This window comes from Dermacentor albipictus, unplaced genomic scaffold (assembly GCF_038994185.2).
Source record: "Dermacentor albipictus isolate Rhodes 1998 colony unplaced genomic scaffold, USDA_Dalb.pri_finalv2 scaffold_19, whole genome shotgun sequence".
In the NCBI taxonomy this organism is placed as follows: Eukaryota; Metazoa; Arthropoda; class Arachnida; order Ixodida; family Ixodidae; genus Dermacentor; species Dermacentor albipictus.
The window spans coordinates 4,308,193-4,331,612 of record NW_027225573.1 but is presented as its reverse complement, the minus strand read 5'-3'; the positions used below and the strand labels follow the sequence as shown (position 1 = coordinate 4,331,612).

The window sequence follows — 23,420 nt, the reverse complement described above, 5'->3', positions numbered from 1 at the left end:
GGTTTGCAGTGCTAAGAAAAGTTACAAAGTTACAGAAAAGTTACTGCAGCTGCTGACAGCGCCCCAATGTGTAAACGCCAAGCAACGCGGTCGCGTCGTGGCGCAGTCTCCGCCTTGTTTACATTGTGCCGTCCGCGCTTTTCTTCGCTGCTCGTTCTCACGGCGCTCCGTTTTCGACGGCGGCAGATCGCCTGCTTGCGCAACAGCGATGCGAAGATTGCCGTGTGGTTTCAAGAAGGTTGCCGACGCCGACAGCTTGTTTTTCGTGGCGTCAACCTCACGATAGGGGAGCGTCTGCTTCCGAACGTGTACGGCGTTGAACAAATTGTGGACGGTGATGTGAGAGTGAAAGCCAAGTGCGTGTCACAGGTGTCCGACAAGATAGTAGACGACGTCGAGTTAGAGTTACGCACCATGTTCAGAAATTTAGCCAGTTTTATTTCAATTACAACATTAGTCACACTGGCAGCAGGAACTTCTGTTGTTACACTACTCGATGACTGCAGATCCATTGGGCTGCTTCTAGACGGTTCCTTCACTTCACAAAGGCATGTTCTGGAGTCTGTTTCACACGTGTCTTGCTGCTGCTCAAGAGCTGTGTCGCTGCAGTACGAAAGCACATGTCCCGGTGGTGCTGACTGCTCAGAAGACTGTTGCGATTGCCATTGGTCTGTTTGGCGCCGCTTCCATCTGCATCGCATATAAATGAAACAGTATGTCTGCCTATTTGTTGTGGGGATTAAATTACTCCCAATAATATGTTTGCAAAGGTAACGTTCCTGTGATTGTGTGCATATATTTTTCTACAAGAGTGGCACCACTACAAGTTATGAACTTGCACACTTAGAAAGCATGGCCAAACAACAAACAAAACGCGCACGTCTCGAGCGGCTGCTTTCCGATCTGCCGCTTCCCGACGCACACGACGACCGCGGCTTGCATTAAATACGGTCTGCTACCACACAAAAGTAGCGCGCGGCCCCTTTCGTTACCTGCACAACTAGCAATTTAAGTTGCATCGTTGGAAAAGGGAAATAATTTTCTTGAGCTCCTCCATGCCGATCACGAGAGAAGGCACAGTGCAATCAAATAAATTCGGGGGTTCTAAGTGTCAAAACCATGCCAAAACCACGAAATCGTTATGAGGCCCGCTGTAATGGGGAGTCTAAGGAATAATTTTAACCTCTGGGGTTCTTTAATGTGCACAAAAATCAAAGCACACATTTACAAGGCTGTTCTTGCATTTTGCCCCTATCAAAATGCGGCCGCCGTGGCTGGGAATCGAGCACGCGTCGTAGAGCTTAGCGGCACAACACGCATGCATTTACAGCTAACAAACGGCGGATGCCACCACAATTCAACAACGCGACACGACTAAGGAGGAGGAAAAACTTTATTTGCTCTAATTGGGTAGAAATTAGCGGCGGCAGATGTGGTCGGCCATCTTCACGGTCTTCTTCCCCATCTGCGCAGGGTCGACGCCCCTATTCCAGGGCACCACTGAGGGTGGCTACTCGGCGAGCGTGCCTCACTAGTCCATGCTGGACTTTCGGGTCGCTGCTGGAGAGCACCCTCTCCCACTGCTCCGCACTCGGGTCTTTTATTCGAAGGAATTGCTGATTCTGAACGCATTCCCATGTAATGTGATATAAGGTGGGCTTGGCGCCGACACGACTAAACAAACAGCCGTGCACTAAAAACAGGCATATGACTATTCCGCTTTCAAGATATTACACGCGAATGCGAAAGTATGAGACTTACTTGACTCGGCGCACTGCAGCTATCCATGCTTGTCGTCTGTCCTTCTCAACACCCGCCGCGGTTGCTCAGTGGCTATGGTGTTAGGCTGCTGAGCACGAGGTCGCGGGATCGAATCCCGGCCACGGCGGCCGCATTTCGATGGGGGCGAAATGCGAAAACACCCGTGTACTTAGATTTAGGTGCACGTTAAAGAACCCCAGGTGGTCGAAATTTCCGGAGTCCCCCACTACGGCGTGCCTCATAATCAGAAAGTGGTTTTGGCACGTAAAACCCCATATATTATTATGTCCTTCTCGTACCACTTCCCAGGAAATCTGTAGAACTTCACGGGCGGCGTACGACCTTTCGTGTTTTCGAGGCTGCTGTGGCAATCAACAAGACATCGGTATTGCGTACCACCTTTCCTGGCTGATGAAGTCGCACTCGGTATCGCAAAAACCACGCGCACGAACGCTCCCGCCGTACAGAACACGGGCGCGCGCTAGCGCAGCGACGACCCTCGAAACTTCCATCGGTCCGCTACACTCTTAAAACGGTTGCACCCTTTGGGGTGTGTATTTGTCCCACAACAACAATCGTCATCTGCCTTGCTTGCGTTTCCTTTCTTGAAAACTCGGCGCTCGCTACTTTCCTGTCGAGAATGCTGCGTCACACTGATAACGCGCGTGCCGTTCGTGACTGGGAAGTACCGGGCTAGCAGCGTTCAAGAAAGGAAATGCGGACGAGACAGATGACGATTATTGTTGTGGGACAAGATAAGCCCCAAAGGGTGTAAATTTTTCTAAGAGTGTAGGGGAGCAAACTTTAGGTTGCCTCGTCTATGGAGCGCACACAAGCGCTTAGCTCGTGCTATATAGGACACGACGTATGCGTGCGAGTAGTTTGAAACATTGTAGTGGCGATCATTCTATGTTCTCGACTGTAGTTGACGTCGGTATGAGGAGAGCATGCGTGCAATTCGAACAGTCGCGCTTCTTTGCCTGCGGCGTTGAGGGGTGCCACCTAAGTATATAACAACATGGATTTGCTTGCATCGTCTTCGAGTGCATGACCATATTTTTCAACTCTGGCAAAAATGTGCTGAAACATTCCGTGCATGGAAGGCAGCAAACGCCGGTTCCAGTGCTGTTGGAGCCGGTGAAAGCTACGCCCAAGCCTCCAAGTTATGGGTCATAACCGCGACAGTTACTCTGGCGGGCGTCGTAAGATTGACGCAAATATTTCGTCAATTTGTGGCTACCATAAAAACCAGCAACAGCACTCGCAAAGCGTTTCGGTCGCAGCAAAAGTCTTTTATCTACACGTCTCCAAAAACAACGCCCTTAAAGAGCACAAACACGATGATTAAGGTTATACTTGGCAAGAACGCGTTTTTAGAGCCGTGATTGATTCCGTGAATGTCACCGTGTAGGTGTTAACTTTCGGTGATACTTGCAGTGATCCAAGTTGACTCCAAAAAAAAGTTCATTGAAGAGCGGCAGGTGCCCGCTGGCCCGTGACCCAATGGCACGCACACAGTGGAATGTATTTTACATATTTTTCTTACGTCGCCGGTGAACATATTTTTAAGCTGTTCCCCTGTTCACCTAATTGGGTACGCGACAATGTTAACGGGAATAGCAAAATAACATCTGGAATACAAAGGCTGAAGCTCCACTTGTTAGCTTACCGCTGTGAGCTCTGTTGGCAGGGTGCATTTGGATCGTAACTTGCATTCGTTTTCTACTTTATATATTACCTGATGCCAGTGTGGGGCCTGCCTCATGCAAGTGGCGACCCTTCCCAAAAGCAGACATACGATAATGCGTTTTCCTCTACATCAGGCTTTAAAACCTGCAGTGCGAAATAACTGGAAGCACCGAGAACGTCTTCGTCACGTCGTCTGCTTCAAGTGCCAGTGCTCTGACTTTTGTCGCTCGCGGCGCGGTTCGCCAGCACGTTGCTGACGCCGGGCCGCTGGCGCCTTACGACGTCCGCCCGGTGCCTATATGAATTACTACCGATGAATTGATATGTCCCCTGCTGGGCTTCTTCACTCAGGTGGACATTATTCGCAAGAAAAAAAAGAGACAATCCCTTCTCTAATTAATGACGACAATTAACTTATTACTTATGGAATTGACAGCACATTTTTATATTGTCACGTGGTGGTGACGTTGAATAACACAGTAGCAATACTGTGAACAAGAAAACTAACTTTTATTGGGCAAACCTGTGCCCCCAAAACAGGCTACACTTATAGCACAACGATAGCGGCGAACACGCTCGGCGATCGTCGAAAATCTGATCAGCGGGTCCAGCGCGTCGGCTTTTATACAGTAGTCATCGAATGTTCCAGACTAATCGTTGGGACCCGCGTGCCTTCCACGAAGTTCTATACCATTCGCGTCACGCGATGAAATCAGATAACACATGGTTCGGCGACAACAGACAGTGGATAGAAGCATCGATAACTTTCCAGAAACTTCGAATACATGCAGGGGCGTCCCCTGCTGCGTGATAAGAATTGTTAGGCGGCAAAACGTGGTCGCCCGATAAATATAGGTACACGTGTCAATACCCCCCTCTTAAAAAAAGCATCGACCCGATGCTGCTAACAAACGAAAGTAATAATAAAAAAAGCACTAGTAGCAAAGAAAACAACAAAATAAGGAAGTTCCTCAGTGTCCGTAAAACGGTTTAAGGCGCACCACGTGGACCACTTCAGATCGTGCGCGGCGCCGCTGTGAATGCGAAATGCCGTCTGGCACGACCTCATAGTCCAGAGCGCCAATACGTCGGATGACCTTGTAGGGTCCGAAATAGCGTCGGAGTAGTTTCTCACTGAGTCCTCGTCGACGTATCGGGGTCCAGACCCAAACACGGTCGCCAGGTTGGTACTCGACGAAGCGTCGTCGGAGGTTGTAGTGTCGGTTGTCGGTCCTCTGCTGGCTCTTGACTCGCAGGCGGGCGAGCTGTCGGGCTTCTTCGGCGCGCTGGAGATAGGTAGCGACGTCAACATTCTCTTCGTCAGTTACGTGCGGCAGCATGGCGTCAAGCGTCGTCGTCGGGTTCCTGCCGTAAACCAGCTTATACGGCGTGATCTGTGTTGTTTCTTGCACCGCCGTGTTGTACGCAAAGGTTACGTACGGCAGGACGGCGTCCCACGTCTTGTCTCCGACGTCGACGTACATTGCTAGCATGTCGGCGAGGGTCTTGTTCAGGCGCTCCGTGAGACCATTCGTCTGCGGATGGTAGGCAGTTGTCGTCCTGTGGCTTGTCTGGCTGTACTGCAGAATGGCTTGGGTGAGCTCTGCTGTTAAAGCCGTTCCTCTGTCGGTGATGAGGACTTCTGGGGCACCATGTCGCAGCAGGATGTTCTCCACGAAAAATTTCGCCACTTCGGCTGCGCTGCCTTTTGGTAGAGCTTTAGTTTCAGCAAAACGGGTGAGATAGTCCGTCGCCACGACGATCCACTTATTCCCGGATGTTTATATCGGAAATGGCCCCAACAAATCCATCCCAATCTGCTGGAATGGTCGGCGAGGAGGTTCGATCGGCTGTAGCAATCCTGCTGGCCTTGTCGGTGGTGTCTTGCGTCGTTGACAGTTTTGGCATGTCTTGACGTAACGGGCGACGTCGGCGGTCAGACGCGGCCAGTAATACCTTTCCTGTATTCTCGACAGCGTCCGGGAGAATCCGAGGTGCCCAGCGGTTGGATCGTCGTGTAGGGCGTAGACTATTTCTGGACGCAGCGCTGACGGTACAACAAGAAGGTAGCTGGCGCGGACTGGTGAGAAGTTCTTCTTCACGAGCAGGTTGTTTTGTAGCGTGAACGAAGACAACGCGCGCTTAAATGCCCTAGGGACAACGTCGGTGTTCCCTTCCAAATACTCGACGAGGCCTTTTAGCTCCGGGTCGGCTCGTTGCTGTTTAGTGAAGTCTTCCGCGCTTATTATCCCACGGAAGGCGTCGTCGTCCTCGTCGTCTTGCGGCGGTGGATCGATGGGGGCGCGCGATAAGCAGTCGGCGTCGGAATGTTTTCTTCCGGACTTGTATTTTACCGTGACGTCATACTCTTGTAGTCTGAGGCTCCACCGCGCCAGCCGTCCTGAAGGGTCCTTCAAGTTAGCTAGCCAACACAATGCGTGATGGTCACTGACAACTTTGAATGGCCTGCCATAGTGGTAAAGGCGGAAATTAGCTGTCGCCCAAATGATGGCGAGGCATTCCTTTTCAGTCGTAGAATAGTTGCTTTCCGCTTTTGACAGCGACCGTCTAGCATTCGATATCACCCTTTCAAGTCCTTCTTTCCTCTGGACTAGGACGGCACCGAGGCCTAGGCTACTGGCGTCAGTGTGGATTTCGGTATCGGCGTCCTCGTCGAAGTGTGCAAGTACCGGCGGCGACTGCATGCGTCGTTTGAGTTCTTGAAACGCCTTGGCCTGCGGCGTTTCCCACTTGAACGCGACATCACATTTGGTTAGATGTGTTAGCGGCTCCGCGATGCGTGAAAAGTCCTTGACAAAGCGCCTATAGTAGGCACACATGCCAAGGAATCAGCGCACTGCCTTTTTGTCGGTTGGCTGTGGGAACTTTGCGATGGCAGCTGTCTTCTGTGGGTCGGGGCGTACTCCTGACTTGCTGATCACGTGGCCTAGGAACAAAAGCTCACCGTAAGCGAAACGGCACTTTTCCGGCTTCAGAGTGAGTCCTGATGACTTGATGGCTTCTAACACTGTCGCAAGCCGCCTAAGGTGATCGTCGAAATTTCCGGCGAAGACAACGACGTCATCCAGGTAAACAAGGCACGTCTACCACTTCAGTCCGGCTAACACCCGTGTCCATGACGCGCTGAAACGTTGCAGGCGCCGAGCAAAGTCCGAATGGCATGACCTTGAACTCGTAGAGGCCGTCTGGCGTGATGAAGGCAGTCTTTTCACGATCTCTCTCGTCGACTTCGATTTGCCAGTAGCCAGACTTGAGGTCCATCGACGAGAAGTATTTAGCGTTGCAGAGCCGATCCAATGCGTCGTCTATCCGTGGAAGGGGGTACACATCCTTCTTCGTGATCTTGCTCAGTCGACGATAATCGACGCAGAAGCGTAGGGTTCCGTCTTTTTTCTTTACCAGGACTACAGGAGAGGCCCACGGGCTTTTCGACGGCTGGATGATGTCGTCGCGAAGCATTTCGTCGACTTGTTGCTTAATAGCTTCACGTTCTCGCGTCGAAACTCGGTAAGGGCTCTGGCGGAGTGGTCGAGCGCTCTCTTCGGTTATTATGCGATGCTTTGCAACTGGTGTTTGTCGAATCCTCGATGACGTCGAAAAGCAGTCTTTGTATCGTCGGAGAAGACTTCTGATCTGTTGCTGCTTACTCGTAGGAAGACTTGGATTCACGTCGAAGTCTGGTTCGGGGACAATTCTCATCGGGGTAGATGCGGCTGAATCCGAGAGGACAAAGGCATTGCTGGTTTCCGCAATTTCCTCGATGTATGCGATCGTCGTGCCCTTGTTGATGTGCTTGAACTCTTGGCTGAAGTTGGTTGGCATAACTTCCACTTGCCCTCCATGGAGTCGAGGTGGTGACGTTGAATAACACACTTCCACTTGCCCTCCGTGGTGGTGACGTTGAATAACACAGTAGCAATACTGTGAACATGCTGTGAACAAGAAAACTAACTTTTATTGGGAAAACCTGTGCCCCCAAAACAGGCTACACTTACAGCACAACGATAGCGGCGAACACGCTCGGCGATCGTCGAAAATCTGATCAGCGGGTCCAGCGCGTCGGCTTTTATACAGTAGTCATCGAATGTTCCAGACTAATCGTTGGGACCCGCGTGCCTTCCACAAAGTTTTATACCATTCGCGTCACGCGATGAAATCAGATAACACATGGTTCGGCGACAACAGACAGTGGATAGAAGCATCGATAACTTTCCAGAAACTTCGGATACATGCAGGCGCGTCCCCCGCTGCGTGATAAGATTTGTTAGGCGGCAAAACGTGGTCGCCCGATAAATATAAGTACACGTGTCAATATTACAGTGTTGCGGCCAGTGCCGGAGCGATCGGCGGCAGCCATCTTTTATTCCTGTCGGAACGGGGCAGCCTTCAGCTATTCAGAAGAAAATTCACTTTTGTTCTGCATATTAATGCATCTCTAACGCGTACACGTCACTTTGACGCGGTAAGTTTTTGCGGTTTTGTGACGTCGCATGTGAGGCAGGGGAAGTAGGTGCAGCCCGAAAACATTTGATCAATAGCCGAGGGCTAATGGCAAATAGGCGTCGAATCAGAAATAACTATTTTTGTTTTGTTCGGTCAAATTATGCATAATGAATTTGTACACGTCATATGAGATGGGGTGCTATCGGGGTTTCGTGACGTCGCGTGACAGACAGGTGAAGTGGGGGTGGTCCACCAAAGTTTTTTATCAATCGCGGGAGGCTGATTGCCGAGTTGGAATAGAAAAGTCTGGAATACTTTTACGTTATAGCACCTCTGGCTACTCGCCACTGCCGGAGAACATGGGTTTATTTGCATGTAATTTAAAACTTTTTGCGTGGTGGTGTAATATTTTCCAGAACTTCCGGCAGGATTACGATCTCGTTGTGCCAACTGTTCTTTGCTCAGGATCCGTTTTAGCGTCATTCTTAAGCTTCCGTTGCATGCCGCCGCGATAGTCGATGAGCCACCGCAAGCTGTGATTTCACGCCAGTTCTTTCGGCCTACACGGCCATTTTTTAAAGCAGAAACCTGCATCTGGACCTTGATGGCGATTCCCTTCATATTCCTAATATACACATCTTCATCACCATGATCAACATCAGCCTGTTTTATATACACTTCACAACGAAGGCCTCTCCCTGTGATCTCCAATTACCCCTGTCCTGCGCCAACCGATTACAACTAGCGTTTTTTTTTTCGTTTTACATATGTTGTCCGCCTGCGCAGGTCATTAATCTGTAGTGATGTGATTGAAATAAAGCTGGTAGGTTTTTATTTTTAGAGCACAGCTCTTAGGCGCCTGTTCGTGCGCTGAGAGTCGCCGTCGATGTAACCGAGCGAACGAGCACAGTGGAGGATCAAAGAGCGAACGCGGAGCGCAGCAGGGGATGCAAGATGCGAGAATGGAAGCGGAGGAGGAGGGTATGACGAAGGCGAAAGAAGAAAAGAGTAGTGCAGCGACGACAGCTACGAGATGGCGCCAGAGCATGCCCGTCGTCTCGGAGGCCTGTCTGCGGCACCTGCTGTGAATCGGGCCCACATGTCACCCACGCGCTGCCTCTCGCGATCTCCAGATTATCGAGCGAGTCGGCAGCGCCACACTTCTCTCCGTTTGCAACATGCCGCACGAGACAGCCCTATTGAAAAATTTGTGTGAGAATTGAACGAGATGTATGCATGTCGCACAGATTTGACAAGAAATGAATGATATGCTATGCATATTGAACGACTTCTCGTCGAAGATGAGCAAGATCTCTATGATGTGCTACGCACACTTTTACGAAGTGCACGAGATTTATGAGATGTGCGATAAGAATTCGTAGAGAAGTGCACGAGATTTATGCGATGTGCGATGAGAATGCGTAGTGCTTGTGTGACGTGTGCGATAAGAATGCGTAGAGCTTGTATGACGTGTGCGATGTGCTGTGTAGACCTGACGAGATTATGTATGAGGTATGTGAGGTGCATGCGATGTGTACGCACTGTAGTCGTATGTGCAACATGATCTTTGAGGATGACTATGAATTGCATACAAAGTATCTGCACTTAAGTCGTAGTGCATACAAAAGCTCATCAATGACAGCGAGATTTATGATGAGTTGTTTGTAGTACATGCAAGAGCACGATCAATGTGCTGTATGACACTGAACCATTGTGACACATATTTACCAGAGCAAACAAGATGTTCAGAGTTCAACTTCTGGAATTTCATGCAACGAACACATACAGCCCCATCAAAGCAGGTGTCGGTACATTTGATGCAATGATTTTCACTTGGGGACATAGTCTCGGATGAACGCTTATGGCGATACTACTGCCTTTGCATAACGCATTCCTCAACCAACCAATAAGCACTGCATATAGCACAATGATATTGTCAAAAGCTATCATCAGAGAATGAATCCCTTGTTCAGAGTAGATCTGCCTAAGATTTTAATGCAATATAGGAGTCGGGTACCATCAAAGTTTCATAATAAAATGCTACATGTTTGTTTGTGCACACAATAAAAGAATCTGGCAATGTGATTATAGCGCATTGGAAACACTTCAAACAAGGACGAGTTGGCAAAGGAGTTTATTGCAGGCAGTTTGATCAGTGACAGAAGACGCATGCACTTTGTCACATCCTAATAATATTGCTTGCATCAGAGATGTCAGTCAGGGATATTCATGGACTTAATGCGTTGTACAATATCACCGTAGTGTTCCATGATGGAAGTTCACATGCCCAGTGTACAGAAATTATAAACAGTGTGAAAAATGACTTTGGTAGTCATTCCTTGCATCAATGCCTGCAGATAGAATGGACAGAATTGGTTGTGAGTGAGAACACATATTGTACCTTGGGATTAGTGAAATAGTTCTGAAAAAGCTTGAAACAACAAAGAAGTTTCATAATCCTTATGGTGATAAAAAATCAGTACAGTGCAAGTTCACGGGAATGAGTATTGGTGCATGTGAGCCAGTTTGTAAGAGCTCGCCTAATAAACAAACAATAAGCATAAGAAATTGTGCTTTTCAGTGAAAAGGTCACTCTGTTTCACGTTCCTTCAACTTTGTATCTGTCCCGCTTCAGACAACACATGCACTGTGTCAGGTTCTCTGTAGATGACACTTTCTTTGAAGCAACATGAAGTACCTCATGGACAAAAGGTGCTGTCCTGCAGCATTGCACTTTTTGTTAACCTTTTGTCCATGAGGTGCCAGGAAAAATGAGTGGGCAGCTGGAGTACGCACTACTTCTTTTACAACAAGGCATTTGCATTACATATATGTCATTTAACAAGCTGTATTATACAATGCATTTATTTGTAAAAACAGAATGGTTACATTCAATCACTTCATTGAGAGCAATTAAGGTTTGTGCTGGATATAAAAACTGTTCATAGCAATCTGCGACCCAACCAATTAAGTGGCGTTAAAGAGACTAGTGAAGACCACAGATTATTCGACATTATTACTTGAGCACAAATAAGCAGTTGTGTGCATGGATTGAGAGCAAAATTGTATGAACCATTGAAGTGGTGGTCAAACAGCACCGCTGCGCTCTATGTACACTCATTGATATTGAAGAATGGCAATTCCTGAATCCCCATCATGGGTTTTACCTTTTTCTTTTTCATATAATCGTATGTGGTTTTCATTATTTCTTTTCTGTATCATGTCCCCAGCGGCTCTGCGTTCTGTTTAGTGCATGTTCCAGGACATATGGTATTTTACACAAACTGCAAACACGCACACATGTGAACTGGGGAAAGCTGGACAGGTCGATACATTGTCTACTCTTTGGCAGTGCTCTTCAACCAAAGTTTTCAAACGTTGTTTGGCATTGCCTATGTTTCCCAAGAAAGAAAGCTAAGTGCATATTCCACCCAACCTTTACTGTGGGGTCGCATTTCTTAGTTGGTGGCAGCCAATGTGTAACATGCAAATTTGTAGTTGCAAGTTAACACTTTTACCATTTAGCATGTAGTATGATGTATTACCACCAGGTATGACACTGTACATACAAGGAACTGTTCGCATTCTCTCATCACAGAAAACTTGAGCCAATTGACTTAGTGTTAATGCGCGGGTAACTGCGTTATGTACTATGTTTTTAGCATAGCACAAGTTTTAAAAATGTGCTTCAGTCCCATGACACAGGTGCAAATGCCACAAATTCCCACAATGCAGGTTTTCTTTACATGCTTAACTTTAAAATTGTTCTGCCACCAGAAATGCCCACACGACTGTGGAAACTCTATGTGACTCAAGCAACAACACATTAGAGTTTCCAGAATTGGCCTAGTTCAGACCGCATCATCTCCGGGACCAGCCCAGTTTACTAAGAATGCATCAAGCATTGGCTAGTTTACTCAGCAAGAAACTTGTCAAGTATACTCAGTAAGAAACTGACTGAGCAAAAATCCCTTGCAGAAGCCCAAGAAAGCTTTGCGTAAAAACGGTGCACTTGGACAGTACAGAAGTTTCAGACAAAGGTACGCCACCACTGGAGAGCTCAGCCGCGCAGTTTGGTCACCATTCCCATGGTCCCTAGAATTTTGCTTCAACAGCACATGCTCAATCTTGTTATTGTCATAATACCTGAAAAATTGTGATTCACTGCCATGATCTGGGTTCCAATATGTAGAATATTAACTACCGACCTGGCCGATATATTCTACAGCAAAAACACCCCTGCACTAGTTCAACTAAACACATTACATGTCTCCTAATGCATAGCTTACATACATAAGCTCAGTGCAGTGTTATTAAGAATTTACAGTACCACATCCTTATCAGTGGACAACATGTACCTTATAGTCTGAATTCCTTCAAACTAGTGCAGGCAGTAGCTGTGATTTCAGATTTCCATACGCAACAGAACTATTCTGGTGCACCTCTTCCGGGAAGAGGATTTAATTATCGGCCATCAAAGTATTTCTCCAAATATAATGGCTTATAAGTGTGACGGCTCATCGTCAGAAACAGCAATAAGTTTTCACAATGTGGATTACGAAACAAGATACAAAAAGGCTAACTATTGATGAATTAATTATTACTACAAACACTATGTTGCAGTGACTTACTGTACAAGAATACAGTAAGACATCGCTAAACTGTACCTGCTTAAACAGCAATTTCATTTTAAACGTAGTAACCCCAACTCAGCGGCTATTCAACATAATCTGTTTTGTATTCGCATAAACCGTTCCAGTTTATTGCGTACGTATTGGTTAACACATAGTGTTTGCACTTTTCCTAGCACAATCACGGCGGTAGGTCGGCCAGGCAGAATGAGCCTGAGGTCAGAACGGCCTCGAAGTACGAACGCAGAAGCCGCTTGGAAGGGTGAAGCCACACTAACATCAACATTATTTCGGTGCCGAGCCAGATAGTGTTGTGGCATCGTGCAAGCTAGGACTTGCGTCATGCCAAAGTTTGGACAAAAACCAGGTGCTCAGCATAAATGAAAAATTTGAAATTGTTTGTGCTACCGAACGTGGCACAAAGTTGGCGCTGGCACACGAGAAGGATCTACCGTTCAATATGGTATGTGGCATTTGGAATGCGAAGGAGAAGATGCTCGGCAGTGCTGCTGGGACTGCGAAAAGACGTTGGCTACGAGGTTAAACTTTTTGAGGTTTGTCTTTTCACCATCGTTGCCTCTGTTATTGCTGAAGTGTCCCCTAACGACAGTGATGAGGACGACACAGAAAACGACAGCACGGGCGATTCAGGCCCGACAGTGGAAGAAGATGCGCATTACGTCAGCCTCATGCGAGTGTTTGCCGAGCTTAAAGGAGTTTGATGCTGCTATCGTCGCTGCTAGGCTGCCGCGGCATCAAACGAATATAACAGACTTTTGTCGTGCAAAATGGATAATACTGCATGTTTTTTGCCCTTTTATTGCACTCTCTCCGAGTTCCATTTTTGACAGGTAAGTGAGCAATCTCACACTATTTCAGTTTAGCAGTACTGCCGTTTAATACATACTTTTTCCAAGCTCCGGCCAACTACGATTTAACAAGGTTTCACTGTACATGTAAATTTAACATTCTCATGCACAGATACGGAGACCTACAAATGCAGGTAACATAAAAGTGAAATATTTAAATTGGCTAGTTGGTTCATGTTTCCAACACAATGTGCTTCTAATATGGGACAGGAAAAACAAGTGTACAAACATATGTGCAGTGTTTGTAATACCGTAATTACTGGTCGATACTTCCAAAAAAATGAAGTACGGAAGCAAGGGGTCGGCTTAGATTTGAGTCGGTGGTTTGGCCGCAACTGCCACATACCTATCGCCACCTCACCGTCACAGACTTGTAGCAACATATGCGTGCGCCATAGTGGTTTCTGGAAGCGATCGTTCAGAGCAGGTTGTCCAAATTTTTTTCCAGTGTTGCACTGTAGCCTCGTGCCAGCCACTGTGGTGGCACTGACGAAGTGGTGCCACTACACTACAGGCTAATGGCAAAAAGTCGTTTTACACATGGAGAAAACTTCCAACCTCCAAGTACAGCACGAGTTCGGCACGGACGAAAAGAACATGCTACGGTGGCGGAAATGGAACAAGCTTTCCAACTGCAGTGCAGCCCGCATGGGTTTCACCGGACCACAGAGGAGTCAACACCATAAGGTGGAAGATACGGCGTATTCATTAGGGAACAGAGAGAAGCAGGAATCCACATAACGATGGGGATTATACAGGCAAAGGCAAGGGAGGTCACCAATGCTAGGGGTATATCACACAAACCAATTTCAAGCGCAGCAAAGGCTGGGTAACGCGTTTCATGAAATGTTTCGGCTTCAGCCTCAGACAACTGGCTTTCGTGTGGCAGAAACTAGCCAGCGAATTCTGAGGAAAAGCTCATGGCATTCCAGTACTACGTCATCGAAAAATGGCCGCAAAAGAGCTATCAACTGGAGCAGATTGCAAACACTGACCAGACACCGGTGTTCTTCGACATGCCCATGGCATATACACAGTAAACGAAGAGTGAAAGAGATCAAGCTTAGGACAGCAGGTTATGGGAAGAATTGAAAAAGAGCAATGCTGTGCTGTTTTGTTGATGGACGGACACAACACACTACTGGCCAAATAAAAGTTCCCCAGGAATGTTGTAGCGCACGTTCACGAGAAAAGTTCCATGAACAGCGCCATGATGGACTGGGTGAAGACGATTTGAAGCAGCCTGCCCTACAGTGTCAGCGCTGCTGTCGTGGCCGTCACTGTCGCTATCCGATGCACGTTCGTGACGATCGCCTCATCAGTTAGAAGCATTTGGTTTCCAAATCTATAGCAGTGTGCCTTCTTTGCACCAGCAACGTAGTGCATTGCTGATGAACAGTAGGCAGATCAGCCATCTTCCATTTCGGCAGCAACTCATACAAGGCTGAGAAACAACATGGCCAGGAATGGCTTCGATGCAACAAACAGAGACAAGTACGAGCGACTTAATCCATTAGCAGAACTGGGCAGAATGAGGACCATAGAATAAAGAACCAACAGTGAGGACCCAGCCATAGAGATGGCCCAGTGAGCAATCTGGGAGCAGTGCCGGCAGTGCAGTTGGCGTGGTCCATTTGCGTTTTGGAGAGTGGAGAGGCACAGAGCTATGGCCGCAGCCCTTTCTTGTTCGGAGGGGTGGAAGGGCGACGGGAGATGCGCGAGGCTGGTGTGAATCTCTCATGGAGAGAAGCGCGCGGCGGCAGTTGCAGTGGCGGGCAAGCATGCAGCGGCTAGCATTTCACTTTTTTTCTTTTCGAGGATTTCAGATTCCATTACCTTTCAGCACGGACATTCAGCAGCCAGAATTCATCGTTATAACCGATAATGCGGCATGGGGCCACTGTAGAAAGCAGGTTATTTCCCCATACAAAACATACAAAAGTTGACAGTGCAGCAGCTTTTTGTTGTCCTAACCGATATCTTTATAAGTTGGTTCAACTGTGTTGTCACCCTCAATTGCACACTGATTGGCTGGTTGAGAAAAATCGGATGAGCTGATTGGCTGTTTGAGCATTACGTCACATGAAGACAATGGTATCACCATTGCAGAAAAGATGCCCTGGCTTGCAGTGGCATGGGATGAAATTCCAGCTGAAATGATTACCAGAGCATTCCGAAAATGCTGCATTTCTAACACGCTGGACTGATGCTCTTTGGGAAGAAGTGAGCAAAGAGGAGGAGAGCGATGTTGTGGATGACAAGTGAACTTAGGACGTGCCTATGGTACGCACACTTATATAATAAAAATCATGCTTTTCTGTCCATAAAAAGGCCTTTTTTTAATTCGGCTTGCATTTGAGGTAAGTTTTCTTTCTGTGTTTTTACAATAAAGGGCGGTTTAGATTTGAGTAAATACGGTAAACTTAGACTGCCACAGTCTATTCTTCAATTTCTGCCAGGTTACAACTCTACTGTGGCTTCACATTGAGGGCAATGAGGAATGAAATGATCATGGATGTGAAGATCAGCACAGTTGCAAGGACATCAGCTAGCTTCGACACTATCCAGATTGATTGATTTAAGGGCAAGCAATCTGCATGACGAGCGCAGACTAATAGGATCATTCAGGAAGCCCAATCCTAGCTTCATTCTCCTAACATCGACATTGCCAAACATTCAGCAATGCAAGCTCGTCTCTGCTTTCGCAGAGTAAAGCCCAGTTTGAGGAATTTACTCCGACCAAACACCTCAAAGAGCAGTATACAGCCACAGTAGAACACAGCGATGAAGGAACCAGCGTGCTTGCCGAGCGTCATTGCCAAATCACCTATATAGAATGAGCACAAAGCATACAATCACAAACTTTAAGCGCACAAGGCAGTCATATTGCCTAGAAACGAGACAACAGCCAGATACGTAGGACCTCGATTGCTCCCTCTACATATGTCCACATTCAAGGGGACATCAATGAGTGGACAGGCTTCTGAGAACAATTTGACCCAACTATTCACCTCAACTGATTTGACATGTTCCGACAAATTTGACTACCTAAAGTGTTTTCTGGCTGGTGATGTCGCAGCAGCAGTCTCTTGTTTGCACGCACTTGAAACATGCTGTGTGCATGCCACCTCACTGTTGAAGGAAAGATTTGGAGATTGAGCAAAGATTATTCAGGACCACTGACGGCACTTTGACATCGTTAGAATGAGAAGTCATACAATGACACACGCGGTCTGCAACGATTGTATGACGCCGCGTAGCTACACATCCATTGCCTTGGTGGTCGGTGGAAGACATCGGTGCTACGTACGCCATAGCTCCCATCGGAGTATGTTCATTCAGTCAAATAAATAGTGCATGCCAGAATGAGCAACTATAACTTCATTGTGGAATAAACAAAAGATGTGAATTTGTTCCAAGATAAACTTCGAAAACGCAGACCCATACTGACAATGTACTTATGGGATTCTAACCCACTCAATTTTCACGAGATTAAAGTAACAAAATAAAATTACGTATGAATGCAACTCGCCAGATTTATAATAGAAAAATATAGCATGCCCTAAACGGTCAGGGTCAGAATACGAAACATGTAGAAGTTACCTTCACCAAAGGGAATTTTTTTTATATATGAGCTTTCGTAATGAAAGTGATGCATTGTCATTGAAGTTTGGCCTTTATTGGCCACAGATACCAAGCACACAGGGGTGGTAATCTCAAGCAATCACTTTTAGAGAGAATACTGACTTTCAAGGGCTGTGGTGCTGTGCTGCTAAGCACGAGGTCGCAGCAGCCACATTTTGATACGGTGGAATGCAAACACGCCCATGTGCCGCATATTCGGGGCACGTTGAATATACCCGAGTGGTAAAAATTAATCCAGTGTCCCTCACTACAGTGCACCTCATAATGAGATCATAGTTTTGGCATGTAACACCCCAGAAGTTAATTCAGATTATATGCAACTCTGCATCTGACTTGTCAAAGTATGCGGCAACGAGCGTTCTTGCAGATACCGAGCTTTCCACAATGCCACAAACACTGGTGGCCATATACGCAGCTTTTGTTTTATATAAGTTCAGGTTATTTTTTAACGCAGTTTCTCAGAAAAAACGTGCTAGTTAGATTTCCGTAAATACAGTGACGCAGAGACTTTTGTTTTTGTACTTCAGTTCAATCCCGTTCTACAATGTTGGGCAATGCACATACATACTGCTTGCTTTCAGCCTCAAAATCTATAAACACCCGCCGTGGTTGCTCAGTGGCTATGGTGTTGGGCTGCTGAGCACGAGGTCGCGGGATCGAATCCCGGCCACGGCGGCCGCATTTCTATGGGGGCGAAATGCGAAAACACCCGTGTACTTAGATTTAGGTGCACGTTAAAGAACCCCAGGTGGTCGAAATTTCCGGAGCCCTCCACTACGGCGTGCCTCATAATCAGAAAGTGGTTTTGGCACGTAAAACCCCATATATTATTAGTATTATTAAAATCTATAAACAAAGCCGGCATTGCAACAGAAGCAGGCTTTAAAACAACACAAGTGTCAACAGGTGACAAAAGCACTCTTTGATGTGAGGAGGAAAACCATCAGCATTTGCACCAATTCCCAGTTGCTGACAAAGCAAGAGAGCCACGCCAGAAATGCCGTCAATTCCTGTCAATTCCCTGTTTCGAAGGGAAACGCTGAGTTTGCCCAAAGAGGACCCAGATGCTCCACGCTTGACGTCAGATGGCGACGCTGGTGGACGTTATAAGTCATGAAGCGAGTCCCATAGAGGTTTGCAGCTCTGCACACAAACGATTCAAGCAGGTGACCTAGAAAAAATAATTGTTTCATGTAAGAGTATTGTTGAAAGAAAGCTTTGAGTAAGCTTGTCAATGCACGTGTAAATTATCACATCTACAATACTTTCATCCACTTAACGTGTGTCTCTAACAAGGTTTAAACTAGAGCATCCGCATGTATCAAGAGTAAAAACTTTACATAATGGGGGACACAGAACAAATACACTCTGACATAGCTTGAACATGTATTATAGTGTCTGGGGATGTATCTACAATAGTCACATGATAACTGCAGTCCAATACTCAACTTGAGACTACCAGAAGAAACCAGCAGTGCACAAAATTAGGATAGTTGGTGTAGCACAGCTTCAGAAGTGCAGCAGTGGAACAATACAAATGCAGTTCAGAGCACATAAAATGCAACCTATTGTAGTGCAGGACCAGATATAAGTCTTTTCTGACTCTTGTTTACCCTCCTATAGAAGTTAGAGTGTGTGCACAATGATACCACATCTGTGCAACCTCAAATACCAGACAAAACACATCTGCCAGAAAATCATGCAAACGAGGCTGCGGGAGCACTTTTTCACTGGGTGCACTGCTGGGTACAGGGACATCGAGGGGAATATGCCGAGTGAATGGACGATCAGAAATGCACCTGCCACAGTGGTATATAGCGTGCTGTATAAGTCATGAAAGAAAAGTAGTGTCAGGAGAAAAGCTTTGCACTAGAGGATGCATTTGTTTTACAAGACTCGATCCAGGGACAGGCACTTTTAGGGCCTTTCACTCTGCTATTTGAGTGAATCAGAAAGCTATATTGCAGAACAAGGTTGAATTGATTGACAAATCCAAGCCTTTGCCATAATCAGTGTCGCTTTGGGCTTGCTGATTACTTCAGCCTGCAAGTATAGTGGTTAGCTAAGATGGAAAATGACCACCTAGCAAGCTTCCACAGAATTGATTGGCTAAGGCACGTACTATGTGATGCTTTGATGATGCGCAAAAGGTTGTGTAGGGGACAGAGTAGTCTCTGCGCCTCTACTCTAACCAAAGGTGTGCACATTGTTGCTCTTTGACTTTTCAGTTTGTGTAGAGTAAGTATGTAATGTGTATACTAACATAACATTCGCATCATAAGATTACCCTAAACAATGCTCTCGAAAATTTCGATTTTCGTTTACCTATTTCTAATAACGACACCCCTAACTTTGGTCTGAAGCAAACTTGTGACCAAATGGCCATGCAGTATTTTTTTGCCGAGATTAAATGTTTTTACTCTTGCACACACGTTTAGAGCAAATGCACTTAACAGCTGTCGCTGGGGGCTGCAGGTTTGGTGAAGGACCAGCTAACGACTATGACAAGGGAACACTGGCAGCAGGAGAATGGTAATAACAGGCTGAGTAGTAAATACTCTTAAAAATAGAAGCAAGATAGTCTAAATGCAAGTAAACAATTTACCTGCACATTGAAGATCAGTTGGTGAAATTGCACTCTTGAGCAGAGTGAAAATGGCTTCGGCCAGCATTGACATGTGCCTCCAGAACCGCGGTGGCAGCACTCCGAGTACTGTTGGCAGAGAGTAGTAGAGCAGCCAGTTCTTCCACTCGCTCGCCTTCCAGAAGCACCTGTCTGCCAAGGACCGTGGCAGCCGTGTGAAGCAGTGGGGCGGGCAAATACTCAGGAGACGTTTATCCAGCTTGGCTATAGTTGAAGGAGCACCTGCACAGAAATAAGCCGTAGTTACTACCACAAATTCCACCTATGCCATGAAGAGGATGTTTGCCTCACCTGTTACAATACTTGCAATGGTTGGGAATAGTGCAATCATATACTCAGTTTCTCAAGTACCAAGACTAGATGTTAACCATGTGTTAGTAATAGCCTAGTTTTCACGCAATGCCATGTGGACACAAACACATAAAAAACTACAGACTCCGCATAGTAAAGTAGCTGTGGCAAGGCCACAAATATTTATAGCAATCCAAGCATTAGGCATTATTAATACGACATTTATTAGTGCTTGGTGCATTATAGCCAATGTTGGCTGCTGTGATATGAAACCTATACTATCATCTATTTTCTTAATGCACAGAGAAGCACATTGCCTTTACAGTCATATGACATCCAGAGGCTTGCAGTGATGCCTGACACCGGCAAAAGATGCAGAGAGCGAGTGGGACTATGCTAATTCAGGGACAACTAAATTAGGAAGGCACACTCAGCTTAGACAAAGACACTTCCTCACCAGAACAGGAATTGGCCTCTCTGGTACAGTATTTGGCCACCCCCTCCCTTATGATTCCTATAAATAACCCATGGGTCTCAGTCCCCAGCAGCTACGGAGCACCTAACCAATGCGGTGGTCAACGCAGCAGAGGCTGCTAAGCATCTTTGGGTCTGGACAGGCCGCCAATGGAAAATGACCCTGTCAACCTTTCACAGCCGGACTCTGTCTAGTGAGTCTAGCTTAGTAGGACTCTTTGAGGAACTGTCACATATTGTTTGGGATATCATCGGCCTTAGTGAGACTAGAACTGGTGACGCTTATACATTGCTGAATAATGGCCATGTCCTCTGCTATAGAGGTCTCCCAGATAAGAAGCAATACGGGGTAGGATTCCTAATCCATAAGGTCATGGCGGGCAACATTGATGAATTCTACAGCATTAATGAGAGGGTTGCAGTACAAGCCTATGCTCCAACATCCAGTCACGATGATGGTGAAGTAGATCGGTTTTATGAAGATGAATTAGCGATGAGAACAGTGCAAACTCGGTATACTGCAGTAATGGGCAACTTCAATGCAAAAATGGGGAAAAAGCAGGCTGGGGAACAGGGAATTGGAAAATATGGCATCGGTTCTAGGAACGCTAGAGGACAGATGCTGGCAGAATTCACAGAAAGAAATAAGCTTCGAATAATGAACACATTTTTCAGGAAGCGTAGCAATAAAAAGTGAACCTGGAAAAGCCGTAATAGTGAAACAAGAAGTGAGATTGATTTCATACTGTCTGCCGATCCCAGCATAGTGCACGATGTAGAAGTGATAGGTAGAATAAAGTGCTGTGGCCATGGGTTAGAAAGGGCTAGGATTCACCTCAATTTGAAGAGAGAAAGAGCGAAATTGGTAAAGAAGAAACAGGTCAACCTAGAGGCAGTAAGGGTAAAAGCAGAGAAATTCAGGCTGGTACTTGCAAACAAATATGCAGCCTTAGAACAGAGAGACGCTGACATAGAGGTAATGAATGAAACCGTAACTAGGCTGGCTTCAGAGGCAGCAATTGAAGTGGGAGGCAAGGCACCAAGGAAACCAGTAGGCAAGCTCTCCCAAGTAACAAAGAACCTAATAAAGAAACGACAAAGAATGAAAGTGTAGAATTCAAGAGATAAGGTAGAATTCACGGAACTGTAAAAACTGATGAAGGCGAAAATAAGTGATAGTCTTAACTATAACATGAGAAAGACTGAAGAAGCCGTAAAAAACGGACACAGCCTGAAATCAGCGAGCAGGAAAGTTGGCATAGGACAAACCAAGATGTATGCACTAAAAGATGAACAGGGTAATACCATCAGCAATCTTGAAGGTATAGTAAAGGCAGTGGAAGAATTCTGTACTGACCCGTACAGTGCCCAGAGGACTCGGGAGAACTCCATTCAAAACAGTAAAGAACAGAATACAAAAACTCCTATAACTCGCGATGAGCTGAGAAGGGCCTTACAAGACGTGAAACAAGCAAGAGAGCGCAGCAGGAGAAGATAGAATAACAGTCGATTTAATCAAAGATGGAGGAGACATAACGCTTGGAAAACTGGCGGCTCTTTATATGAGGTGACTATCGACTGCAAGGGTCCCAGAAAACTGGAAGAATGCAAGCATTATACTAATCGACAAAAACGGAGACGTTAATGATGATGAACATGCAGACGCTGGTAATACTGCAATGACGTGTTCTAGTTTCTTTAAGCCACATGCTTACCATAGGTCTTAGAACATGCAAGTCACAGAATATCACGTGAAATTAAAAAAGTACTAACAAAAATTTTGGATTGTGTCTTTTCTGTTGAAGTAACTAGACGACAACTCAGCAATCAGCTGTTTTAAAACTAGTTCAACCCAGCTCGGCCAAATCTGTCAATTTCGGTTACGTGTGCTTCTTACATAAAGGCATTCCTACTGTAGTCTGTAAACATTTCCTTTTCAGTGCTATTTCCAGGCAGGTATCCACACTGGACCAATTGCAAGTTTTAGTGGGATATTTTTTACAATGCTCGGCACTCCTCAGTATACAGGAATGGTTGATTGCCCCTTCTTTTTTTTCTTTCTGCAATTTAGAGCATGGCAAGCGCATTGCATTACATAAGTATTCTGACTTGTGCGCAAGATATGTAATATTTCTAAAAAAAAGTAATGTTTGTATGTGTGTAACATCAGTACCAGCTAAATCATGGATGTTATCAGGCATACTCTTGTCACATGCACTGCAAGCGCAAATTGTTATTTCCCTTCAAAATTGACTTATCTGAACAAAATATAGAATTCAATTACTCCACTTTAACGAGTGAGCACAGGTACATACCGATGTAGAACGGCTCCTGGCAGTTTGCACTGTCCAGCCAAAACTCGGTAAGCTGCCTTGTCACTCCAAGCAGCACACAGTGCATGTAGTCAACTGCCTGGCTCAACACTGGATTGAACAAATTAAGGTTTATCAGGGGCGATGGACCCTTGATGCCATTCACTGGCATATTCAGCTCAAGGGCAAGCTTCATGTCTCTCAGGACCCCTTCTTCTGTTCTCAGTGCAAAGTCTGTTTGGATATAACGAGGAGTACCTACAATGAAGGAAATGCCCATAAATTTTTTTACATACCCCTAAAAATACAAATATTTATAGGAAATCTCATAATGTTTATTACTAGTGTGCTCATAGTGACATATTCGTGCTTTGTAGGGTACAACGTAGCAGGTTGCCTGACATTTACATTAATGCGATGCAGCACCTTATGCATCTCATGGCCCTTCACAAGTTAAACAGTAACAGGTAGTGACATGAAAGCTATGTTGTAAACTGCAAGCAATTCAGTACTTTCCACAAATATGTGCACAGAAATGTGAAGCATATGTTCTTTTTATTCTAGCAAGAATCTTCATCAATATAGAATGCTTGCAGGAAAGTGCCAGCCAATTTGTTCATCGTGTACTTGTCTCCATCAT

General features: G+C 46.1%; 1 protein-coding gene across 1 annotated transcript; it reads right to left on the bottom strand.

The window, feature by feature from the left end:
• Positions 1–535: 535 nt before the first annotated feature.
• On the bottom strand, positions 536–23,008 carry LOC139052192 (uncharacterized). Its single transcript, XM_070529266.1, has 3 exons — positions 22,784–23,008; positions 19,665–19,925; positions 536–690 (listed from the first exon to the last, which is right to left on the bottom strand). The coding sequence occupies exons 1-3, from the start codon at positions 22,974–22,976 to the stop codon at positions 536–538; spliced, it is 609 nt and encodes a 202-aa protein (XP_070385367.1). The 5' UTR covers positions 22,977–23,008.
• Positions 23,009–23,420: the final 412 nt, after the last annotated feature.